At 50.4% G+C, this 22952-nt stretch overlaps 6 protein-coding genes across 6 annotated transcripts; 2 read left to right on the top strand and 4 right to left on the bottom strand.

Annotated features, from left to right (window-relative positions):
- Positions 1–520: 520 nt before the first annotated feature.
- Positions 521–1585, top strand: AA0111_g7890 (hypothetical protein; the record flags this gene model as incomplete). Its single annotated transcript, XM_028654277.1, has 1 exon — positions 521–1585. The coding sequence occupies one exon, from the start codon at positions 521–523 to the stop codon at positions 1583–1585; it is 1065 nt and encodes a 354-aa protein (XP_028504740.1).
- Positions 1586–4130: 2545 nt separating this feature from the next.
- AA0111_g7889 (hypothetical protein) lies at positions 4131–4539 on the bottom strand (the record flags this gene model as incomplete). The annotated part of the gene is made up of 2 exons (XM_028654275.1): positions 4131–4271; positions 4333–4539. 2 exons carry the CDS (start codon positions 4537–4539, stop codon positions 4131–4133), a joined length of 348 nt encoding a protein of 115 aa, XP_028504708.1.
- Positions 4540–8283: 3744 nt separating this feature from the next.
- AA0111_g7888 (hypothetical protein) lies at positions 8284–9774 on the bottom strand (the record flags this gene model as incomplete). The annotated part of the gene is made up of 3 exons (XM_028654274.1): positions 8284–8721; positions 8771–9130; positions 9181–9774. 3 exons carry the CDS (start codon positions 9772–9774, stop codon positions 8284–8286), a joined length of 1392 nt encoding a protein of 463 aa, XP_028504620.1.
- Positions 9775–15403: 5629 nt separating this feature from the next.
- On the bottom strand, positions 15404–15703 carry AA0111_g7887 (hypothetical protein; the record flags this gene model as incomplete). Its single annotated transcript, XM_028654273.1, has 1 exon — positions 15404–15703. The coding sequence occupies one exon, from the start codon at positions 15701–15703 to the stop codon at positions 15404–15406; it is 300 nt and encodes a 99-aa protein (XP_028504618.1).
- A 4874-nt stretch (positions 15704–20577) lies between these two features.
- AA0111_g7886 (hypothetical protein) lies at positions 20578–21453 on the bottom strand (the record flags this gene model as incomplete). The annotated part of the gene is made up of 1 exon (XM_028654272.1): positions 20578–21453. The coding sequence occupies one exon, from the start codon at positions 21451–21453 to the stop codon at positions 20578–20580; it is 876 nt and encodes a 291-aa protein (XP_028504619.1).
- A 154-nt stretch (positions 21454–21607) lies between these two features.
- Positions 21608–22512, top strand: AA0111_g7885 (1-(5-phosphoribosyl)-5-[(5-phosphoribosylamino)methylideneamino] imidazole-4-carboxamide isomerase; the record flags this gene model as incomplete). Its single annotated transcript, XM_028654271.1, has 3 exons — positions 21608–21910; positions 21980–22166; positions 22226–22512. 3 exons carry the CDS (start codon positions 21608–21610, stop codon positions 22510–22512), a joined length of 777 nt encoding a protein of 258 aa, XP_028504605.1.
- Between the last annotated feature and the right edge of the window lie 440 nt (positions 22513–22952).

Here is a 22952-nt window from a genome sequence, read left to right as displayed (position 1 = left end):
TTTGTAATATAATGGAGCATAGGGAGTTTGAAGAATCGCTTCCTAGAATATTAATAGTAATGTGGCTGGCATGCAGCATTCATCTTTACTCGAACAAGTTGCAAATCGCATCATGATATCAGGCACACAGCTCTATTTGGACAAGTTGGTAAGCTTGACCCCTCATCGTACGGAGCGGGGCCTGACTCGTGTCACTTGGCCTTAGTCTGCGCCCTTTTCAATACATGCATGAACAAAGTCGTACGTATAATGTTGTATGTTACAAATCCATTCATCTGTGAAGTAAGAAAAGATACGTCAACTCAAAAACATTTGACAACAATTCGTCTTCGTCAAGTCCTGGTTTTTTAAACTCTGCTATCTAGCACTACCATCGGTCCTATCTAAAGTAAGTACACAAACAAGTTATGCTGCGAAATTGCAGTACAACGTGTTCACTATTGGACTGACCCTCTGTGACAAAGCCAGCCACTCCCCTCTCTCACCCCCAATAGCTACGTGCTCTTCCGTCATCATCATCATGGCCACCTCTAAGGAGAACACTCCTCCCATGATCTCCATAACGACTGTCCACGCCGAAGGCGAAATTGGCGACGTAATAACCTCTGGCATCCCGGACCCTACCCACCTCCCCACCATGTACGCCAAACTATGTCATTTTCGCGACAACGCCGACCATTACCGCCAAATGCTCATGCAAGAGCCTCGCGGCCGTGTCTCCCAATGTATGAACATTCTCCTTTCTCCATGCGACCCCTCAGCAGATGCTGGGTTCCTTATCCTGGAAAGCGACGAGTATGCTACCATGAGTGGCAGCAATACCATCTGCGTAACTACAGTGTTGCTCGAGAGTGGCAGGCTAGAGATGAAGGAACCGGTCACGACAGTCGTGTTAGATACGGCGGCGGGACTGGTGCGCGTGAGAGCTGAATGTGAAGGAGGAAAGTGCAAGACTGTTGAGTTTGACAACGTACCTTCCTTCGTTTACGAACTTGGTTACAAAGTCTCTGTACCCGGTTTACAGAATGCCGAAGTGGAAGTGGATATCGTGTGGGGCGGTATGTACTTTGTGCTCGTAGATGCTGAGTCGCTTGACCTGGCTATCGAGCACAAGTATGGTAGGGACTTGGTGGAGTTGGGGCAGAAGATTATGAGGGCGGTTCAGAAAGTTTATACGCCGGTCCATCCGCTCAACGAGGGGATCAAGGGGGTTAGCATTTTGGGGTGGACAGGGCCACTTGTGGAGGAGGGGGATGGGACGAAGAGTGCTATCAATACTGTTGTCGTCTCCCCAGGCCGATTTGATCGCAGTCCTTGTGGTACGGGAACTTCGGCGAGGATGGCGGTGTTGCACAAGAAGGGGCTGCTGCAGATTGGGGAGAAATTCGTACATAAGAGCATAATTGGTACGGAGTTTCAGTGTAGCATACTGGGCACGACGGAGGTTGGAAAGTACGAAGCGATATTACCAAGGGTGAAGGGAAGGGGATGGATTACAGGGTATAGGCAGGTCTTGATGGACAACGGTGATCCTTTTCCGGTCGGGTTCAGAGTTGGAGATGTTTGGGGAATGGATGAGTGTTGAGAGTGAGTGAATAGATAAATTCGAGGAATTGAGCAATAGTGTGAAGAAATGGAGGGCTTCATGGCCGACAATACTAGAAGACGCTTCGATCTTCCTGTTAAAAGGGTAAAGGAACACTGGAAGCAACCAGAGCGCCACAGTATCTTTAAGAACGACTTCGATCAACATTCACCGGAAGGAGAGGGGTGCGATTCATACCGGAGCATATTGATATCACTGTTGTCCTCTTCGATTTCGAACTGTGTGATATCGACTACCTTGGAGCTGTTTCGGATTGCGTTCAAAAGTGCTGCATAGTAACACATAGTTCACACGCCTCCAAGGCTTACTGTTTTTGAATAACCAAGGAATGCTATGAAGAGCTTTGTTGTTTGCGTAATTTGTAGAGCTTTCCATACTTGATCGTTGGTGGTACCGCGGGACGTTACAGGGTTGCGCACAAGTAATATCATTACCAGACGAACGATGCGCTCAAAGAAGAGACCTGCATTACGGAAGTCACGACTACATACATGTCTATGGGTAAAAGAAATTCTTCTTGCATTGACAATTTAGCATTTCAGTCCAATTAGAACCTGTTGTCGACATATGTGCTTACAAAAGCCGCACACTAACATATAAGTTCGGCAAATCTACCATCTTCCAATCAAGTATCGAAGCTACGTTGAAGCAATCCCGCCCCTTCAAAACGCTGAAAGACAAAATCCAACAGTCTCTCAATCTCAAAAACGAGGGGCATCAGCTTCCTTCCCAAAATTCTAACCCCCTCAACCAACGGGATGCGCGCGCTACAGACTTCGCATATAAAACCAGCGGTGAGAAAACCACCAATTCGCTCTTCGCCTCGATGATAATCCCAAGCGCCCAGCTCGTCAGGGATGTCTTCGCTAGCATGTACCAACGTTGGGACGGGACCGAGGCGAGAGATGGGGCAAAAGCAATTCTCATCCACACCTCCACCCACCAACTTCCTAAATGGGAGTGGACCCCGCCACACCATGAAGCTGCCTTCTCACCGCCGTATGGATCAGCAAACTACGAGGCTAGTTTTAAGTTTACCAGATGTGCGTTTACATGGGTACAATTGAAGCTGAACCAAGGCTAGTTTGCCGGCTGACTGGGACATATGTTTGCATAGGCGGGATGATGTGGCGAAGCGCTGATTACCCACTAGGTTTGCGGGTACCATGGTAATGCGCGACATTTGACAGCTACCAGATATTCGGAGATCGTCTTCTGGGGGAGATCTCGAGAAATTGAACTTGACAACTGTCTGGTCAGATGATCGAGTAGCAAGTGTGTTACAAGTCAATTGGAGGGTGCACAATCACCCCGGTACCTTTGAGATGCACCTTGAGATGATCTTCCAGTCCTCCAACTTACATCGGCATCACCGATGAGACACGTATCTCATTTTGATTTACTCTCTTTCACGTATCTTGGTTCAGGGTTGAAGGTAGTCGCATTAGCCAAACCTTAACTACATGCTCAAGGCAAGTATGTGGCGCACGGTCTCGAATTGAACATACATGATTGTAAACGGTGTACCTACTGTAGCTTACTGGAATCGGTTTAGTACTTCGTACATAGTAGCAGATGGATCAGATACCTTGATACTTGTAAATACGTGAAGTGTTCTCGCAAGAGTATGCCTGCCTTATTGCATGCATGTACAGGTACATGTAGGGTGTCGTCATTGTTGTGTACACCACAGCCGATCAGCCGTGAAACGGAATTGCTCGCTATTTGCACCAATGATCCCGTCTTTGAGGTTTACCGCAACTTCCAGCTAGCAGGAGACAATCCAGGCGCTGGTTGGCTTACAATGTGCCCAGGCTGCGGCACATTTCCCCAGCCGTCACTGTACGCTATACTTCTTTGATCCCATCTTTCTACGGCTCATCTCATTCCTGTAATCCGTGTTTATGCCGTGTTATATGCGAAGTGGTACAGCATCGAACGCTCACATCGTGAAACTCTCAATGCACCATTGTCGCTGCAGTGTTGTTCGTAGCGGGGTGCTCAAATGCGAGATATTCGTGCAAGTACGCCCTCAAATTTACATCCGGTGCTCGTTATATCCGACAGAGCTAGTGGCAAAGTGATATACTACGACTGTCTGTGGAGCTGCATATACGATCAGTGGTGTACTAGTCGACGCGACAATGGCCACATGACTGTAAAGAAGGAGAACATTGAACTTCTGTAACATTGAACGTATTACATGAATTGCTTCTAAAGACTGTCGTGAAAGTTTCGCGGAAGTATCGAAGAACGGAGAGTGGTCACTGACTCCGGACCAAGGAAACGAAGCTGCCCGTCCGACGTTAGCCACCGAGCATACGAGTGTTAACTTCAACCGGGTGCCATCAAGACAATCTCCAGGCATGGCCCTTGGGTTGATGATGATACACGAGCAGTCTCGAATAGTTTGGTAGTGAAGATAACCTGTAGAGCTTTTGCTCACCCCGCCTGCGATAACTCCATAAAATTCTTGAAGAAGGCATGGGTTGAATACATTCCTCGGCATCTTCGCTATGACAGCTTACGCGACCTTGACATGACAGTTCTGAAGGTTGACATTGACATTTGGTGGATATTGCCTGACATCCACTGATCTGCAAGTTCCTTGAAACGGGGCGTAGAAAGCCGGAGACCATAGTGTCACGCGCGTTGGACCAGCCAGCTATTCATCGTCATCAGTATTGGACTCACAGCCACCTAAATCCCACGCTTCTAATACTTACGTTCTCGCCAAGGTCGAACTCGCCTCTGAATTTTCCTATGCTGAGGTAATACAGCTCTGCTTCTAGTGCACCAAAGTTCCGTTTCGACTGGTTCCCTGCATCGGCTGCAGGTCTGCCTCGAAGTAATATGTCGCCCCGGCTCCCGTTATTCTCTAGAAACTCCCCACCCATATGCAGCAAGGTCTCTCGGGCAGCTGTTGTGAGCATATGTACACGTTTTCATATGCAGACAGGGCGCCCTGGCTCCCGATATTCCCATGTTTTACTCGTATCCGAACGGTCTATTAGGGGTTGATAGCAAGCGTTGTATGACTGCGCTTGTTTTTGCCACATGAATTCGAGCTTGCAGGGAGGCTGAACTAGGTTTTACGGGAGGCGTATTCTATATGGTAGTATTAGAGATGAACAGGCTCGGGAGTGGTGATGGTGATGGCGGGAAAAGCAAGACATACGAGAACGTCGGCATGCCGAACAGTCGGAATCCACCATCGAACGTGAGGTGAGCGAATGGCCAACTACAATGCAGGGGGAGATGCATATAGACGGACATGCCCGAAACCATAATCTCTGATCGAAAGTATGGAGAGCCGAGGGCCAGGGTTGAAGCGCCCACGAGACTGTGTGACTTTGAAGATGGGAGATGGTTGCAGGATGCATTGACATCCATGGCCGAGCTATCCTCGTCTTGTCGTTCAGATGCCGCAGGTTTACGAGCTAGGCCGGTGAGACCGAGCCACTGGATAGAGCAGGCGTACGAATGTATGACGGTCTCGAAGGGGAAGTGTTCCACCACGTTCGCGTATGAACTTCTCATCTCGCCTAAGCACCAGAAATCTGACAGGATACAGGTGGATGTCGCTTGCCTGTCAAAGTGAGACATGCATTAACGATACGAGCAGTACATACCAACACATATGGAGGCGTGATGTCCGAATACATGCGCTATAGGCCCTGTGTCGCCTATTCGTGACGAATACAAGCCCGCTGGACGGCTGCCCCATATTGCTCCCTGTCTCCGCGCTTAAGGTTCGAGTGCTGTGACGAGTATGCAGGAAAAGGTTCCGCCACCATACAAGCCCTGCATTGTTCTGAAAATTCTCCGAAGAGCACCGCAGAACGATATTGCAGGCGGCACTTGCGATTCGATCCAGCATGGACGGCTGCCCAATTTAGCGAGGTAGTTAATGCCGTGTAACTTTGACGTATGTTTCAGACCAGAGGTTCGCAGCGCGTGAGTGGGGAAACATAGTCATGTGTCTGGGAACGGGTACATACATTGCATATGCAATGTTCCGGCAGAGATCTCAGGGGGAAATGGGTGGATGAGATCTGAGCAGTGCTGGGATCGGGATGTATGATGGTGAATGTGGTCAGCTCCACGGACGTTGTCATGACTGGGCAGACCTATAGTAGGAGACTTCTTCTCTTCCAAGGCAGTCTCTGCGTGCTGTGAGGAGTGTGCATCTACAGCCCTTCATTAGCCATTCACCTTGTCGTGATCACCAACTTGCAGCGTTCTGGACGCGAATATAGCGGAGTCTCTAACGCCCCCACCGAAAAGTTTTGCAAATCCTCATCAACACTGGAATTTGCATGACCCGCTTTCATTCGCGTTCGTGTTCTCTATCCCTCTCTTTCGCTTTTATTTACCCGTAGTACGCACGACTCAGATGCCTGGTCACCGAGACAGGCCAATTCATCAACAAGCCCTGGAGACATAAGGTTTTCCATATTCAGTCAGGCCTACATGAACTGACTCGAATTACCCTGTTCAGGTACTCCAGGAACATCAAAAGAGGGTCCCGGCAAGACGGTAAGCCGCTTCCGGGAGATTTCAACCGAGCGGTCCAGGGGTTGTGAGCTGAGAACCGGCATTTTGACGAGAGGAACGGGAGTGCTCCTTACAGGGGCTATACGCGATTGTAGTTGGCTAAGACAGCATTGGGCGCTGCTGGCTACCTTTGCGGCTGTCTGCGAACGCGGGTCAACGTCAAAAAACAACTACAGTGTCGTAGCCAGAGAACGAAGACCGTGCGAGTATGAGTACTTTGTTCCACGTGTCTGGATGCGGACGTTGAGAACGTGGAGGCGAGAGCGTGAAGTTGGAGGTTGGGCGTGAGGGAGCGAGTCGTGCGCTAACAGTGACATAACTGCTGACAAGCACGACCTTGCTCACCAGCGAGGCGTCGACCAACAGTTTGTCCTCCCCACGCTTTGCAGACAAATGCCCAAGTATCTTACCTTGTAAGTCGAGATGCATTGACATGAAACGCTTCCTTCAGCCCAATCGATTCCCTCACGCCATGTTTAATCCATCGTGAGTCGATGCCTCGGTTTCCACGGGTGATAAGGCGTGGCACCCCACGGCGGATCCCAACTCCCACTCCCATCCACATCAGCATCGCGCCCCTATCCATGTGATAGGCCTAAAGCGACTAACTTCTCCTATCGTGAAGCCTCACCAGGGAAAGCCCAAATGTCGCGCAAAGTTGGCGGATATACGTCATAACATTCCAGAATTCTGGACCTGCGTAGACAAATAGATCGACAGTTAGCAGAATGCAGATCCTACCCAATCAACGGAAATATCCCCACACCCGCGCTCAAGTGTCGAGTGTTCTATAGCCTGACAGCGCGTAGAAGTGAGGCTTTGGATATTCCTAGCATGGTCGCACCGTATTCAACGTCATATTGCAACGCAAGACGGCGATGTTACGTACCTCAATCGTTCGCGGAGATGGCGACGGCATCATTTGGCTTTTTGAAGGATGGCGAAGGCGCCTTGGACTCCGGGCACAAGAGCCCAAAGATGGTGCCATTGGCCGCTTAGCGACGCGTCTTACGTCCTCAGAACGCCCGCATGGTGGTAGTTGGGGAACCCGGTCTGCGATCTGGCGGCGGCGGAAGCGCGGGATGTGCATCTCTCTACCTGCCCAATACTGACCCGCGGAGAATCTCTGCGCAAGATATGATTCGTTGAAAGGATTGCTATCTTCAATGAAGATGCTGCGAGATGGGAAAATTGAGGGTGAGGCAACTGACTGGGTAAATGGGGCCAAAGATAGAATCATGAATCTCACTGCTCAAGTGTTGGGCGGCATGCCTAATGGTAAGTGGTCCACTCTGCGGGCCTGCGGCTTCGTGCAAGCTTGTATAGGTGCTGCACGGCATATACTGTAGGTAGTTCCACAACCCACTTACTTGCGCCAGTGCGTAGTTTGTCGGCAATCGGCGGCAGTCAGCCGTAGTTCAGAAACGTCGGTTCCTATCTTGCACTACAGTCATGGACAACCCAGCTAGATCTGGAGATGTGCCTAGACATGTAGCTAATGCAATTACAACACTGTCACTTCAAACTACTGGCCTATTGGGCGCAAGTCTAAGCGAGTGGGTGTTGCGAGCAGAAAGCTGCGGTGAATGAACTGCGCAGTCGCCTTGCATCTTGCATATTGCAGCGAACCAGTCGCGTACGCTCCAGATGTTGAGTACAGTTGAGCGGTGAGTCAGTTTGCACCACACTGCGTTCTGTTGATACTGTAGCGGCGCAAAGACAGAGGACAGTGACTGGATGGATAAATGTTCTTTGCTTCATAATGCTACTCTATTCGTACAGTGACGCGCACCAGGCCGTGGCGCTATGGTAGATCTTTTTGCAACTTGTTGACAAACAAGCGTACATGGGACAACAATACATGGGACACTAAACGCCAAACATAATGGGCGCGGACAAGAATGCGTGAGAAGACATTACTGATGCAGCGTAACTATGCCATAACGCCCGTGTGAACAAGATGATAGAAAACAATAAAGAGATTGTACCCTTCGCTGCGCTAGCTTGGGTACTTATCGCCCGTGCCCCGATGCCTACTCGATTCAAGCGCCGATATCCAAGAACTCCCACGGATTGAACCGAAGTCCTCTATAATGTTGCTCATTTGCTTTGAGCAGTGCTCAGTACATCTTCCGTTCAGGAAAGACCATATCGTCGTAGCCATTGCCTTGAGGGTGGTGGTACCCGTTGTGCATTGGTGCATTGAAGTCGTATGCGCTGTCTGTTCGTTGAATTGTAATGGTGTCGGAAGACATTGATGAGCAGCGGCTCTCCCGGTCGCTGCTTTGTTGGTGGAAAGAGGTGGAGTAGCCTCGGGCCATAGGAGCCATTGACATAGAGGCGTAGGAAGAAGGGTATGAAGAAGCGGATGATGACATGGCGGAGATGCGCCTGTCTTTGCCTCGACCTTTGATACCCTTGTTTGAGTTCTTGTATAGCGATGCGAAGTACTCCCAGAGTTCCTTGTCCTCTTGTGAGACATAGTCGCCTGGGTTGATAGTCGCAAACTTTGTGGTAAGGTACCTGAGAGTAGCGGCATGGAACTTGTTCTGGTGGGACTGGAACCAGTTAGTGACAGAATGATGAGTCTTCTTGGGCGAAACGAACCTTGAGGTTGCCTAGTTGAGTGAACTGCTTGCCACAGTCGTCTAGCTTGCAGCTGAAGGGCTTGATCTGTTGGTGAACGATCTTGTGTGCGCGAACGTTGCCACGTTGGGCGAATGTCTTGCCACAGATGTCGCAGCTGTATGGTCGCTCTCCGGTGTGACGTCTTTCATGTGTCTTGAGGTTACCGAGCTGCGAGAAGGACTGGCCACATCCAGGAGCTTTGCAAGGAAATGGCTTGTCACCAGTATGGGCACGTATGTGGATCTCAAGGTGTGTCTTCTGGTAGAAGCTCTTGTTGCAGTTGGGCACAGTGCACTGATAACGCTTCCTGGGCTTCTGGGCATTCTTTGATGCGTCGTCCTGCGAAACATTAGAAGGTCGAATTTGAAGTCTCGGAGTGAATGACATACCTTCTGCTCATTCTCTGGAGGCGGGTTTGTCTGCTTCGCCTGAATGGCCCTCATAAGAGTGTCCACATCGGTAGCGAAGTTGGCACCGCTACCTTCTGTAGGCTCTGAAGTGGATCGCTTCAATTCGGTTCCATAGGACGGATCCGCATACATGTGGTTTGACTGCGCCGGTGATGTACCCTCGGACTTGACGTTTGGGTTGAACACATGTCGGACATCTGGCAGAGTGGGAAGCGCCTGAATATCATGTGATTGAGGATATGACACGGGATGTGGCATGTTCGATGCGTAGTAGGAAGCTTGCTGCATGTTGTATGGGTTTACCGGTACCGATGTGGGAACGTCATATGCATATGCTCCAGGTTGGTAGGGGACGGAGGTAGGGAGAGTGTTTGCTGAGTAGAGAGGCATGTTGTTCATGTCCATGTGGTTTGAAGTGGGTTGATATTCTCGAGAGACAGGAGCGTTCGAGACATTCCGCGAAGTGTCGTAGGGAGGCATGATGTTGTTGAGATGCATGTTAGGAATGTGCATTGAGGGTTCTCGTCGGTCTTGCCAGAGTCCAATGTTGTGAGATGCAACCACGGTAGCCATGGCAGGTGGAGAAGCTGTTGCCACGGTATGAACAGAAGGGTACAATGTTGGTATACCCTGCAGTTGGTAAGGCGAAGGTAGGAAGCAAGTATGGTCTGGGCCGTGTGATGTCGGGAACAGGTCTATCAAGACTGCAATAAGAAGATGCGGTGGAGATAGAGGGTCAGATGACGTGGGAGTGTTGTAGATGTGCTCGATCGATCTGGCTGTGGTATGGGGGAGCGTTTGGGGCTTTACATATGAATGGGCCAACTCGATACACTACCACTGTGAGCATCCCGCAAGCAAGGATGGTGTTTGTAGTGGAGCAAGCCGAAGGGACTAGGGTTAGAAGCCAGAGCATGGTTGCAAGACGAACAGGGAATATCGCTCTCGCATGCAGCCAAGAAGTTACTGGGATGGAGGCTTTAGTGGAAGGCTAACCAGCAGAGAATGGTGGATGTATGGGGCACGACAGCCGACTAGGATGCAGTCTGAAGACGGAGCCGGGGTACGGTCCCAGGTGTGAACGGACACATGGCTTCGCCGTCTCATGTGCAGTGTGGGGGTTCCATAGGACAAGACGCCCAAGCCACACCCCATTTGTCGATACGTTAATCACCGCCAAAATTCACCGTGCGGCCTACCCCAGGAGTCAATGTTGAGCCTCCCTGCATATCGGGTGTCGGCTGTCCGATTGCCTCACGGATGGCAGCAGTCACAATGTAGAATTCGAGGCCGACCGTGAAACATACAGGGCTTGCGCGTCGTCAACAGAAACGTACAGTACATTCCGCGAGCATTCGACCAAGTACGAATTCCTCGTGTGCTAGGCCAGCCGGCATCCCGGTGAGGATCCTCGCATACTGGCTTATCGTGGCTGGCAATTTCTTGGGTCCTCGGAGTAGTGTGAAGCGCGACTCCTGGTCTTCCGAACGTACACACGTGGGTGCAGATATGCGCTATTGCGTCCGATAATCGACGGCGGCGTGGCGGTCGACGCTTCTACCCGGGGCGTTGACGGGACCGTAGATGAAGCCCACACTCGCCAATCATTGGTGTTTCTGGACAAGCTCATTACCTCCACCTACGAATGGAACGCCTCAAACCCGAAGTACCTTAGGTAATGAGAGGCGGCGCCCGGACGCAGCACAGGTCAGATCTTGACGTGCCTTAGTCTGTATGGGAGTCCCAGCTTGTCATCGGGGAAGCAGACGGGTATGCCGCCCCACTTCGGCTTTGTTTCAAAGCTTATGAGGTCGAGCATCGCAGTGGTCGAAGCTGAAAACAATCGCAATTCAGATGCCAATGAAACTGTCGACTTGTACAGTTGTTTTTGAAGATCGACGTGCTGGAATAGCATCACGGTTCTCACAGGGTCTCTGCCCGCACACGGAGCAGTGAAGAGCACCAAATCACGTGGCTTTGGCAGATGGCGCTAGCACAACTACAGGCATCGGCCCCAGCTATTTGCTCACGCGATTACGGCAATCTTGCAATGAGACATTCATCCCCACTTCAGCGGTTATGTGGAACCTTTCCGATCTATTGAGGCACTTCACCATGTATCCTCTCAGCTAAAAGGTACCATCAAAGTTCTTGTCTTTGGTATCCATAACCCCGCCCGCCTCTGTATTTGCTATTGGCGCCCCTGCGTTAAGGGCGATAAAATTTATTGTTACCCGCCACATGCTGTGGCCCACCAGTGAGTTCGGACTCTCGTGGCGTCACAGTCGGCGATGTCTCTAGGCCGACGCTATGCACAGCGTGTGCTTCCCTATGTATCCACAGTCTCTATTGCGCCATTAGACCTGCCACCAACGGCCCTTAGTACTACACTACTAATCCATATACCCCAATTCAAAACGCCATCTTTGGAAATTAACTTCGAACGACGCGCTCGGATTTTCAAGCAGCTTAGGTTTCCCGTATCGACCAGACTAAAGTCTCTCATCCTTGACAGCCCGATTGACGACCGTTTTCTCGACATGTATTTGAAATACAGAGTCAATGCTGAAAGGAGCTCAAACAGCTGCAGGGGCTTCAGATCGTGCTATTGATCTACATGCCAGACAGCGGCGTAGGCGACTACGGGATTGCAACATACCGAGATGGCATGGCAGTACACCTGTCTCTCCACCCCTCCGTGGAAAGCACTGTCCAAGATTCAATTACATGCCCTTGGGGTATCCCTACCAAGAGAGCAGAGCTGAATGCTGGATGGATGTGACCAATCTACACCTCCCGAGGACCGGTGCTCCCTCCTTCCACTTCCAGTCCTTTGTGACCGGGACCAGATAGGTTGAGACTTGCATGTGAGTAATCTGTGTGGCAGGTTTCCGTGCCAGGGTGTATCGATCGCGTCGTAGTATCTCACCGGACCATCCGTGCGGACCCTTAAGGTATCTCGTGCAGAGGGCGATTGCTTCAACCTCCCACACTGGGACACAAAGATCCGAAGTGCAGGGTTTCGTTGAGCCGCGTGGCTCGGGGACAACTCTTCGACCTAAGGTCGATGCGGTTGATGCTGGTAAGTGAGGTTTGGAGGGGTTGCAATACTAAGAAATTCTTCTTCCGAAATCGTGGACCTGCAGTAGTCTCAAACGAGTGCTGGACACCATCATGCGGCATCAAATCTCGCACTTCAACCTCCAAAAAATGATGGACCACCATGGAATGCTCGTGTACAACGGAGCTCATATCGCAGCGGTGTGGACTCCTCTTAGTCTCTGTCCTTCATCGAGCGGTCTTTGTGCAAGATTGTTGTAGTGCCAAGATATCGGATACCTAGGCATAGTCCAAAATCACTTGGCCACTTCACTCATTTCTCTCTGTTGTACGAACCCCGGGCTGCCAGAAACCCCCATCGCTCATATTTCCCGTTTGCGTCCGGTTCATTGATACTTCCTTGACAGGCGTTGGCTGTGCGGACGGCAACAGCGGCGGCGGCGCACGGAACCAGCGGCAGCAGGCCGCGGTCCTTGTTCGGTGGTACTGGACTGCGATCGCCACCTAGTGGTCTGTCTGTGTTAGTGTCCGCTTCACAAGATGTCGACTCTTGAGTGAAGCGAATGGTTCGTGAACCTTATGCTAGCCAAATGACGCATGCATGTGCGTGATGCTAACCGAGCAAAGATCCTAGGCCCGCGGGTCAAAGACGCACAGTTCGTCCTGTCAGGCCCACCTTGGTTAGGCGGACAGGTCAGCCGCAGATACCAGTGACCAAACGGATAGGCTCGATCGCTTCCCCGGGGCCGCTGATGTGTTTCATCCCATATTCCCTGCCTTCACCATCAGATCGCGTTCGACACCATCGTACAGCCACGGCTGCTCATGTAATCCCCTGAATACTTCCAAATCGCTTGGTGCTCGCGTATCTACACCGCATTGTATACTAGTGTGGAAGACATCAACCTATTCGCGCTCCAGGGCTCACTGTCGATCACTTCTTGGGTCTTGAGTGGTCAGCAACAAAGTGCTGTACGGTGTAGTTAGCTCCGGGGCTACCTCTAGCAACCTTGACGGTTATCCGGCGGGCAAGCATCGCTACCAGCGCTTCGCTTCCAAGTTGTCCTGCAGTCTTCTCATCTCGGTATCTACCGTGAAGAGGAGAGATACTTTGCAGTCTGACGGGTACCGATATCGACATGTGGTTTCAATGGATAAGGTGCAATGTGGTTGCGCTACAACAGTATTATGTTCCGGAATATACCATGGGGTATCGCAACAGGCTGATCTAGCGCGACTAACGCTCCAAACCCCAATCGCAATTCAACACCTCTACCGCGAAGCTGTGAGATCCTCCGCGGAAGGAATGACAACGAAGCAACTGAGCTTGACCGCCAGACGTCTCAGAACTGTTGACTTGGAGCTACCGCATTTTGAAACCTTGGAATGTAGGCTCAACACCATCATTCATGCCCAGCAGACACACTCACATCGCAGTGCAGCAGTATGCTTGAACAACACTCACCGCAAGTACGAAGGCATATCCAACAGGGGAGCAAGACATAGGATGCTCGTCCAACAGCGGCTAATAACGATCGCAAGGCGAATGCTGAGCTCGGTAGTAGCAGCCAACAGTGCCGATGCAATGCAGCCGTCAAAGCTAATCACGGAAGAGGTACATAAGCCGGCCCTGACATGCACCGACTACGGTTGAATCCTGTAGAGAATTAGCAGTGAATTCCCAGCCTCTGTGCCTCTCAACATGTTACATCACACTGTGATACCTGGAACACCCTGGCAGCAAAGCTTCACTGCGCGCAGCTGCCCCAGCCATCTTCCTGCTCACGGCACGCACGCCTCCCACGCAGATCTCCTTTTCTATTGCCACCTTGATCGCCTTCTAGAAAAGATCGATGTGGATGATCAAACACGCTACACCTCAGTGGCGTAACGTACAGATCTCTCATCGCTCGCCTCTTGATACAGATGAGATCGCAAGCGATACACTGTACTTCGACTCCAAGACCACTCTCTTCTTGAAATCTCGAAATGGCGGTAAATCGGTCTAGAAGAGTCTGGTACACTACCGGCTTACGTGCATGCCAAAGTGGTAGCGTGGAGATGCTTGACTTTTGATGTATACAGTAAGTCACGCGTCGATCACTACGTACAACATGCATATCAATACACAGTGTCATCATGTTTCCGAGAAAATCTTGATCATTCGCTGCGACTTAGGCGCCATGATTCCAGAAGTTCGAAAATCTCCAGCCACGATATGGTGTTCTGTAATGGTGTGTAGCTTGAGTCAGTTTCCTTGCCAGTTCGTATCGGAGTCTTCATCGGATCTGATGCACCTTCATCGCCCCTGCGCCCGGGAATGAGAATCTGCATTTAGAACCATGTACTGCTGCATGGCCGACTACACGCTAGTCGACTTGGCGTGAAGGACGGGTGCTGAGTGTATATCCGGAAAGCGATGATGACAGAATGAAGATTGCGCAAACAGGGGAGGTGCATGAACTTCCAGGATCAGCTGACTGAAACTAACTCGTTCGAACGCAGCGTGCATGATCTGAGAACGCGATTCCGATGTACCTGACCGTTCCGCTACAGCGGGTCGATAGAATGGCGTCAGACAGATAGCAAGAAACCGAGTCGTGAGTGTGAACATGCAATGCGATACTTGAGGTGTGCTGCCGTCCTAGCTGGATAGCTCGCAATCATGTTGCATCATACCAGTTGCAGGGACGAATCTGAAGCGTCAGGGACCAAGCGATCCTTTGGTCGATAATCGGCATGTGGAGGCCAGTTGAGGACCTTGGCATAACCTATTTACCGGGTGTCAATATGACGAGTTTGAAGTGCCAGTTTGACACCGGTAGTAGCCGTGATTGTGCTAAAGACTTCCTGATCCATCTCTTTGCAACATGTATCCTCGATCCATGACCGATCACATTTCTCCATCTACAACGATTGTTAGTCAAGGACATTTTCGGTCGCGCCGCTGGTATCAGAGTGGTCGGCGAGGTATTTTGATGCGCCCCACCGATCAGAACGCAACGCTCCGTGCCCTCGAGATCTAGGGAACGGCAGCCTGTAGCCGCCGTAGGATTATATGCGCAACGCTCAAAACGGAACTGTACTAAGCCTAGCGTACCTCTTGTTGCTATATGCACAATTGTATCTGCCAACTCAAAGTTCAAGATGGCGGGGTCATGGAGCGCAGAGAGGTACTATTAACCTCCTTGACCCAGACCAGATACTGCCATTGTTGTTGCAGATAGGCGAGCTGTTGTGTCTTTGCGCCTGTGGTCTGTGAGAGTTGTGATAGGGTGCGGCCCAGTTGTGCGACGCCACCAGGGACGCTGTGTGCATTACGCGAAGCCACTGGCTGCCGGAACACATACCCACCAATGGCACCTGCGTTCGTAGTGGTGGGCGTGTCTGGAGACTTACTCCAGGACGCTCGCCCTCGTCGAGGCGGGCTCCCGAGCGGCATCTCGACGAGATACGTCGGCAGCATTCCGGCCCTTCCCAGCTACCTAATCCGCCCCGCCAGCCGCTTCCCCAACTCCAACCAGGAACTTTTCCACCCACACAGATTTGAAAAGAAATACCAGATCTTGCATTTCCCTTGACGATGGATCCATCGCGAGCATTCGGCCCTTCTCGATATCCCTCCAGATCTTCATCGGTGAGCGTGCCCGCTTCCGCTTCCGCATTTCGTCAATCTTGCATGACAGCCGTGCCTCTAGATCTCGGTAGCTCGTAATGTACCGACCAACCGAGTTTCAGGTCAACATATCTATCAACTGTGCAAGCTGACGCTCCTGGCGGTGGAAATCAGTCGACACATACTGTGGCCTAACACGTGGGGTTGCCGGCGAGGCCGTCATGTACGCGCAGCATGTCAGGGCGACGTCGAATCCGCGATCGATCAGATTCCGCATCAGTCAATAGGAAATGCGCATCATGTAACGGACCACCTCCATCAAAAGATGTGAGTGAAGAGAGGTACGGAACTTCCACATGATACAAACCTGTGCATTGGCGAAGCATACGACTTGAGTCTCACAACGCTGTGTGAGGACCACATTGCAACCGTTCGCCACCCTTGAGGGATTTCGGGGGCACGCCTCACTGACGCGTTTGCACCCTTCCCTCCCAAGAATAGACCTTCTCTGCATCGCCAAACTGCAAAAGAATGGGATGAATCGCTGTGCTGAGATCCCCCTTTCCAAACCCATGCTGATCGCCACTGCCCCATTCCGCCACTGATCGAGCGTTTCCCAACATTATGGAGCTGGAGTGAGGCTGAACATCCTATCAAGGATACATCGCCACCAACATCACATTCTTGCGCAGCCTCTGATGAAAATCCTCACTGCGACTCAATGGCCTTCGATGTCAATCTTGTCAGCATGTACGGTTGCAGCCAAGCGCACGCCATTAGAGGCTAATCAGTATTCTGTCTTTACTGCATTCTTCCCTGCTATAGCAAGTCGGATTTTGGCACCACGCTCAGCAGACAAGCCGGCGGCATTGCGTTTCCGGAGAACGTTCGTATATGATCATCCAACGGCAGCTTACGGCATGCTAACATTATTCCGGAACATCGTTGTTGTATTAAAACGTAACGGTCGCTGCTCGCAGTAGAATCCTTCTGCACGTTGACTGAAAGAAGTAGTGCTTGCGTCGTACCCTGCAGGTGGAGATATCTGATGTTACAGATCTGACAACGTCAAATTTGCAATTGACGAGGCTGAGACTTCTAACTGGAAGCCTCGGTCATGTATGCAGAAGACTATTCCTTCGTTTAGGCCCATAAGGTAGGACTAGGCCTCGTCCACATGAAGCCACGTTTCATGAGAAAGGATGGATTATTTGGCTAGCTTATCTTGTCGTCCTCCCACTCAGTGCTTCATCTCTCATTGGTCGACCACTCAATTCCACATACTCATATGAGTCTAACTGCGTGCAAGGCAGTCTATCAGCCTCTGCACTGCTCCCTAAACCCGCAGCTACCGAGTCTTCAACCGCCGGATCGAGTGTTATCACACAATCTTGTCACATACGTACTTCAGAGGCACTAGGGATGTGCTTGGACCGTGAAGGAGACTCTGTTGGGAAAGTAGGCCGCGCGTATCAATGTCGAATTTTAATGAGCGCTCGAGACACGTTATACTCAACCAAATGCTTCCGGCGTGTAAGGATCAGGACGTGCTCTTTTCTATGACGCTGAGGAGAGTATTGCAGTGAGCGTCATTCGGCCTTGTAGTGTCATATCCTAGGCGGTCGGACTTCAGGCACATCGCAGCCTTTTCAGTCTTAGAATCCGCCTTTCGTTGTTCGATCAATCTTAGAAGGCCACAATTACTGAGTAATGTATCTACGCTCGCCAGATGTACGACGTAACGGCCCAGCTTCACATCCAGATCGCTCATTCTGGAGAGCCGGATACTTCACACCTTTCTGTTTACAGTGAAGCTACAGTGGGAGGCCTTGTGACAAGCGTGATGGTAGAATTTGCATTCAAGATGCACTCTTCATGCATAAGGAAGATAGGATCATGTAGGGCACGGTGTTTAGTAGTGACCATGTTAGCTTCAGATTAGATGCATTGTACGCAGCACGCAAGACATACGGACTTGCTCGGTATACGCTCACAGACCATAAAACGGAGTTTGGTTGATGGATTCAACAACCGGAAGCTCATCGTCAGCTCCAGCCTCGTTCTGAGAGAAGGGTTGACGGACCACTAGACTTGTAACGGTAATAACTGCGATACATATTTCTCAAATACTTCGCCAGGATTGGATGCGGGAGAGCGTGATTCTTCGAAATGACGTATGATAGGAAATAGTCATCAGATACAACTGCAACATGTTCTACAGCAACCGAAATATGAACGGACAAGTTTTCATCTTGCCCTCCATGTTATGGTTGTGGATTAACTGCGCTCCTTCTCTTGATTACTCAATCCATCAGCTGTTTCCGATACACATACCTGCGTAAGCAGCTATTCTCTCATCCTTGGATAGGCGTCAGGATATTCGGCCCCAAAGCCCGAGAGTTGGATAGATTCAATCTCCAGAGTTACCTGGTAACCTAATACTTCGCGCCCGTAGACTACTCACTCATCCCCTCAGCCCAATACTCCCCACTCCACAGACCGTGTAAGCGCTTATACTTGGGTAGCTCCAGCTCGGAAGTCGACATGCGACAAAACATTGGACCCACCCTCCGCTACCAATAGCATCATACTTGAGCCATTCAGCTGGACGACTTGGCTCATACAAGCGCGATAGCAAGCGTGATGATAAGTGATTGGACCCGCAGAACCATCAGCACAACATGACGTCTAGATACAATTTGCGGCTATCATTAGCTCTAGAGACCATTCAAACACTACCGGAGTACTATCTGAAATAGGGCTGACCGATACCCAAGAACCCAAATTTTGGTTGCCGGTACGCTAAGACCGTAGGCAAGTTAGGCAAGTTAGGCGGACTTTCTATAGGTCAAACGCCTTGTGATACTCGATCGACCAAAGTGTTGACACACGCTGCACACGCTGTCACGACACGTTGTGTTATTCGGCGACAGCGGTTACAGCGGGGCGCGTGATTTAATCGTGTGGTCATGCTAATAGAACTACGGTTATAATGGATAAGAGTAAGATCTATGGAGCAACTTGTTGCTTTACTCGAGTAACGCGCGGCTATATTTAGTAGTCAGGAGAGTCAACCGTCCGGATTTCTATACCCGTAACTCCTAGTAGATTCATGTATACGGAAGTTTTCGGATGAATGTAGACTACCGACGTGATTTCTGCGATAGGTACAACGTATCAACATGTTGCATCAAGGTGCCTTGTGAGTGCATGATGTCTATATTTCGAATGCGTGTCACATTTGGTTGGCTCCCAGCTTATTCCTGGTATCACTGTGAACATCTCCTCTGCTTACAGAGAGAACATCTCCTGTACTACGTACCAAAATACATCCACCAACATATTCTGACATACCTCGAGCTTGACTCAGCATACTTGAACACAACGAACATATCCATCAATAGTGTGAAAAACTGCTTGTCACTATACCGAGCTCTGTGACAACCTCTTCATCCAGCGTAACGTTATATCTTGCTAAAACTACCTTTCCCTCTGCTTCAGAAAAATCTCTAACCAGCCAACCGTTATAGAGACGGTACATAGACTTTATGTTATTAAACTCCTCAATTACAGACTGGATATCATCGGCCTCGAATTCATTCAATTTGAGTTCGACACCGTCTTGAATCAAATTCTTGAGTCACAATACGAAAAGGAGACTGCTGGCGAAATGATCGTGTGACCCAATACAGTAGCGGAAGTTGGAGACTATCTTCGTATCGAGTCGACGTCTTCGAATCTTGATGCACTCTTTGGAGAATACCACGATGGCTGTGTGTTTCTTGAAACCACGTAAGAACACGTGGATAGTACCATGGCTTGGGTCCCCAAGACATGGCTTGAGGAGAATTCAGGCCAGAAGATCTCCATCACTGCTAATACCGTCCCATCATTGTATGAATCCGTCAGATTCTTACTTCTCGAATATCGTGCAAATACTGTGCTTCTGATAGACGAAACTGTAAAAGCTTCTCGAATCGATGATGAACCGAGAGGTTTCACCAGGTAGCGTATCCAGCTTGAGCACGAGGCAAGGTGCTGCCTCTTCACAAATCAAACGGCAAGTGGCCAGGAACCACACTGGCAGCGTTTTGACAACAAGTGCCATGTGTGATCATGGTATTGCTTTCTCCTCGAATTTGCACCTGGAGGTCGGGACCTTGAGCCGGTGGCGACAAGCAGATTTCTCAATCTGCTCATGTACTGTATCGTAGCTCTACAGGAAGGTCTAGGAGCCGGAAAGCCTTGTCTGATATCGATGAACAAAATAGCTTGGGTGAGGGTATTGAGATTGCTATATAGCATGATTTGGAGTGACAGTAATTGAGGCTTGCTTGGTGCGGCTGGCCAGATGTAGGAGGCCGATTGTAGTGAGTTTGTTCCACGAAGGGAATGGAGGTTTGATATTTGACAATGACTGAAAGGTAAAATGGCAGATGCTCAATTACCGCGGGAGACGCTTTGATGTTAGTCGCTGCTTGTCGGGGCTCCTTCTGGTCACAAGGAGCACTTGTCTCATATGCGACCGTTGAGAGTCTTCCTAAGAAGCGAGAGCAGGTTCTTGTGAGAGTGCCTTGGAGTAATTGATGAACAAGCTTCGTGACACGTCGTGCATGACAGCAAGTCTATGAACACGAGCGCGTCGGGACATGTCGACTCGAGTCGCATAATTCATATTGGGTATCTCAACATCTTCATTCTCATCTCTTCCCCTTCTTGCCCTTTCCTTTTCCCTTGGAACCCCCACCGCCTGTGATACTCTGCACATCCTTCTTACTCAGACTCAGTGTACCGCCCCTGAACTTTCCTATACTGGGTCCTCCAACACCCCTCTCCCTCTTCTTCTCGGGTGCCTTCTTAGTGACTCTGTTTTCCCTCTCTAGAACGATACCAGCCTCCTTGGCTTCTCTCCGCCTCTTCTCTTCTGTCGTTCGTGCCTTGTCTATCATGTGCTTCCGCTGTGCCATTGGCATTTTCTTCTGCGTAAAGATTGAGCCCTTGGCGCCGAGGGCTTGAAGGTGCAGGTCTTGCGATTTATGGCGTGCGACGCCCGTGGTGGTGAGCGTGGGTGTTGAGGTACCGGAGGAGGATGCGGAGAGAAGGTGTGATTCACGAAGGAGTTTTTGGAGCGCCATGTCGTTTTTCAGATTTGTGGTTTCGTTGGAGTCAGGGTCTTCTTGCTTCTTCTTGTTTGTCACATTTTTCGAGGACGCAGAAGCTGAGGTGGGCGGTTTCGACGACATGAAGGCTTTCATCTCTGCCCGTTCAGTCTCATCAAGTTCCCGGCGTGGGTCTTGGTACTCGACGACTTGGACGCCATTTTCGTTGTCGCTTATGCCTGACCAGTCTGATTCTTCCTCGTCCGGTTCCTCTTGTACGGGTTGTTCCTCGATCTTGGGTTTCTTGGGCTCTACGGGTAGAGGCTTGAACTTTGCCTCGAATGCGCGCCGGAATATCGCCTGGAGGTCTTCGGCGCCGGAGTCATCGCCAGAAGCGGAAGAGGGAGAAGGAGATCGTGACGGTTGCTCGAGTTCTGCGCGCGTTACGCGCTTCCGTTTTCCGAGTGCGGGCGCCATGGTTGCGTCGTGGTGTTGAGCGCGCAAGATGGGCGATCCAAAAGTTCGACATGGGAAATTCTTAGCGTCAATTGTTCGCTCGGACCCCCGTCCTTCACTCAACCCCTCCCCCGCAGCATCCTTCTACACGCATCGCAATTCCGTAGACTACACAATGACGCGTTTTCGTCCCTGTATAGACCTGCACGCCGGAAGCGTCAAGCAAATCGTCGGCGGCACGCTCAACACCACAACCCCCGATGTCCTGAAGACAAACTGGACCTCAGAACATCCATCCGCCTTCTACGCTGACCTGTACAAACAACATGGCTTGACAGGCGCACACGTTATAATGCTCGGTCCTGGAAACGATCAAGCAGCCCAGGACGCATTGGAAGCATGGAAGGGTGGCATGCAAGTCGGTGGAGGAATCACAGAGAAGAATGCAGCCGAGTGGATCGAGAGAGGTGCGGATAAGGTGAGCTTTACACAATCAAACGACATTGGCGACTATGAACAAGAAACTGGACTAATCGAAGCGCAGTAGGTGATCATAACGTCGTACCTCTTCCCCTCGTCTACCTTTTCCATGGACCGCCTGCAAGCCGTCCTCCAAGCCATTGGCAACGATAAAACCAAACTCGTCATTGATCTTTCGTGCCGAAGGAAAGACGACAAATGGTTCGTTGCGACGAACAAGTGGCAGACTATCACCGAATTTGAGCTGAACCAGGGTACATACACCCAATGTCTATCTTGATGCTCAACAAATGTGGCTAACATACATGTGCAGAATCTATATCCCTCCTTGAACCGCACTGCTGCGAATTCCTCATCCATGCTGCCGATGTCGAAGGTCTACAACGCGGTATCGATCACGAACTCGTCACTAAGCTAGCAGAGTGGTGCAGCATACCCGTCACATATGCTGGTGGAGGTCGTTCACTCGAAGATCTAGAGTTGGTGAAGAAATTGAGCAAGGGCAAGGTTGACCTGACCATCGGTAGCGCCTTGGATATCTTTGGCGGGTCAGGCGTCAAGTTCCAAGATTGCGTCAAGTGGAATGCGGAGCAAGCATGAATGACAAGACTATGTCATGTGTCACATAACACATCGAACAAATCAGAACAAGTGCAAACTATTGCGTTTCTTCCTTCTCTCCGAACATCAAATTGCCTTTTTTATCAAAGGCGAGCTAAAGCTAAGCTCGCTCTAGCTACAGTAGCTATGCATGCATCAAACTCCCACTGAAGAAGAAAACCCCTTAACCCCAGAATCGTGTTACTCAATCAAGCATCCTAGAACCATGGGAAGCTCGCTGCAAAATGTGATGTGAGCGAGGAAAGACGTGTAGTGCGCGCGCAATAAAATGCCTGGAATTAAACCTCTCCAATCTTCCTCCAGGTCTTACGAGTTGTACAGGAGGACAAAAACTACATGTAAAGAAGGTGTAAGGTGGTTGAATGTTATGCCGATCAAACCATATCGTCGATCACGCGTCGTGTTTGAAGACGTACGTT

The sequence above is a fragment of the Alternaria arborescens genome, assembly GCF_004154835.1.
Source record: "Alternaria arborescens strain FERA 675 chromosome Unknown contig_18, whole genome shotgun sequence".
Lineage (NCBI taxonomy): Eukaryota > Fungi > Ascomycota > Dothideomycetes > Pleosporales > Pleosporaceae > Alternaria > Alternaria arborescens.
This window is presented reverse-complemented; position numbering and strand designations above follow the sequence as displayed.